Source organism: Nicotiana sylvestris, chromosome 4 (genome assembly GCF_000393655.2).
Source record: "Nicotiana sylvestris chromosome 4, ASM39365v2, whole genome shotgun sequence".
Lineage (NCBI taxonomy): Eukaryota > Viridiplantae > Streptophyta > Magnoliopsida > Solanales > Solanaceae > Nicotiana > Nicotiana sylvestris.
This window is the reverse complement of record NC_091060.1, coordinates 114,952,126-114,954,807: the sequence shown is the minus strand read 5'-3', so window position 1 is coordinate 114,954,807 and position 2,682 is coordinate 114,952,126. Positions and strand designations below refer to the sequence as shown.

Below are 2,682 nucleotides of genomic sequence, written 5' to 3'. Positions count from 1 at the left end.
GGGGGTTTGGGTGAATTCCCTTTCCCCAAAAATTACATTAAATATATATGACGAAATCTATTTTTTATTTCCATATATTATATTTTGAATGTCCAAGTCATTGGTTTAACTTTTTTGTTTGAACCCCTTAGTGGATGAATGAACAGGGAAGACATGTTAAGGCAGAATTGAAGGACAACGCGGTATACACATACACATACTTTAGGTCAAAAGAATTTTAATTGGTGCAATTATATACACATGTACCTGTACCTGAAAAATTTACACAAGTTCCGAGATCTCAGTTAGCTAGGATCTCTGAAGTAGTTATCTCATTCGCTTAATATTAAAAACAACAAATTGTCCTACTTTTTACAATTTTTAAACTACTAAATATAAAACTTAGAATAATACATATTACCTTACATCGGTGAGCAATCAAAGGTGTCTTTTAGGCTCTCATCTATGAATACTTAAGAAGAAATGAATGTCGACCCTTAACTTGTTGGAATTCCGTTCAATATCTCAACAACATCATTCATGGGAGGCCTATCTATACAATTTTCATTAGCGCACATTGTTGCAATCTTAAAATACTCAATAACTGCAATTTCTTTCAATCCATCCTTTGAAAGATTGGCATCAACCATTTCCATGTAACGTTCTTGCACCACCATATCATTAACCCAATTAACAAGCCTAATTTCACGACCATCCTCTCCTTTAAATGGGAAATTAGGACGCTTCCCTGTAATAATCTCTAACATTAGCACACCAAAACTATAAACATCTCCATTTGTAGTTGCCTTTGTTGCACCATTAATGTACTCTGGTGGCATGTACCCCATTGTACCTGCTACTTGTGTTGAAACATGTAAATGTGACCCTTGAATTCTCCTAGCCAATCCAAAATCAGCAATATAAGCTTCAAAATTTGCATCTAATAAGATATTACTAGCTTTAATATCCCTATGAATAATTGCAGTATCCAAATTGTGCATATAAGCAAGTCCTTTTGCAACTCCTTTAACAATGTTAATTCTCGTTACCCAACTTAACGGCATCCAAGAGATTGATTCTGCCATGTCGGATGCTGATGACGTGTCGTAAAGCCATTGGTCGAGACTACCTTTTTCAACGAACTCGTAAATTAGGACCCGGTCAGAACCCGTGGAACAGTACCCGAGCATTTTGACTATATTTGGGTGCCGGATATTACCGAGGGTTTCCATCTCGGCCCGAAACTCCCGGAACCCTTGGAAAGCATCGGCGGAGAGCTTTTTCACGGCGACCGAGACGCCGGAGGCGAGCTTAGCTTTATACACCATACCGAAACTGCCGTCGCCGATGATAAGTTCCGGCGAGAAATCTCGGGTCGCGTCGACGAGCTCCGGCATGGAGATCCGGTTCAGGGACGGGTCAAACGTTGCACTTTCAGTTACCGTGATGGAAGAAAGCTCCGTATTACTAGCTATTGCTCGGGTGTTTCGGGTCTCGGGACGATTCCGGGTCGGCTCAGTACGGCGTCGTTTATTAGGGTCTCTGCAGAAAACATAGAGAGCACCGAAGATTAAGATGACTGCAACGAAGCTTGCTGCAGCAGCTAGAAAAGCTTGAAGTGCTGGATCCATGGAGAATATGGGGGGTTTTGGTTAATTGATGAGAAAGTAAAAGAATAGGGAAACGGGTGGAAGAGAGAGAAGGAAAAGGAGAAGCCGCCATTAACGGGTAAGGAAGGTGGGGGTTTTGAAAGAAAGCGAGAGGTTGGTTGTCTGAAAGCGTGGACTGAGATTGCAGTCAACGGTAGGCAAATACAGTAGAGTGGAATTTCATTCTAGTATTTGTTTACTCATTTTTCTTATTTTTCTTACTTATTTTGGTTCTTTCTAGACGGCATACGCTTGACTGGAAACTTTTTTTTAGAGAATGAAATTTGGCTTACCTCCATTTCTGGGTAATGTTCTGTTTTCCTTTTGATCCAATTTATAAAACTTAAAGATAATTTCTGAAACTCGTCATTTTAGTTAGAATATTTGTGAAAATTGTGATTTTTCAACTTTGTGATTTTATAAAACCTTTTTTTCTAATAATAAATAAAAAATTAGAAGTTAAATTATTTTAAATATATTATTCTTTTTCTAAAACAGATTAATAAAAAAAATATCATATAAATTGAATGGAATGAGTAAAGTTTTTTTCCTTGACTAACAAATTAGATTACTATTTCTATTTCAATTACTACAATATATGAGATCTGATCTTGTGACTTTCTGCTTCTGACCATTGCTAAATTAGTGGAATCCTGCTTCCCCTTTTAATATAAGGAAACAACATGACCTTCAACCGATTAATTGCAAAAGTAAAAATATATATATATATATTGTAATGTAGTTGAATCCTACTTCTCGTATTAATATGAAATATTTTTCAACCGATTAATTGCGGAAGTAAAAGAAAAAGTCATGATGAGAAATTTGTTTTTTATTTTGGCGGCCGCCAAGAATGAGGAATAAGGATTATTTTGTTCTTTTTTCCTTCCCTATTCGAACTTCTTGTCCATTGCACTAAAACCAGAAAAGGAATAATAAATTAAAATTTTAGCAATGGTGAAATAATTAGTTTCAAGGAGTATTGAAGTTTAAATTAACAATCTAGTGAATTAATAACCCAACAATCCACTTGGAGAAATTAATAGCCTATTTG

General features: G+C 36.3%; 1 protein-coding gene across 1 annotated transcript; it reads right to left on the bottom strand.

Annotated features, from left to right (window-relative positions):
- Nucleotides 1-200: 200 nt before the first annotated feature.
- On the bottom strand, nucleotides 201-1,770 carry LOC104249278 (leucine-rich repeat receptor protein kinase EMS1). Its single transcript, XM_009805669.2, has one exon. It carries the CDS (start codon nucleotides 1,608-1,610, stop codon nucleotides 477-479), a length of 1,134 nt encoding a protein of 377 aa, XP_009803971.1. The 5' UTR covers nucleotides 1,611-1,770; the 3' UTR covers nucleotides 201-476.
- Between the last annotated feature and the right edge of the window lie 912 nt (nucleotides 1,771-2,682).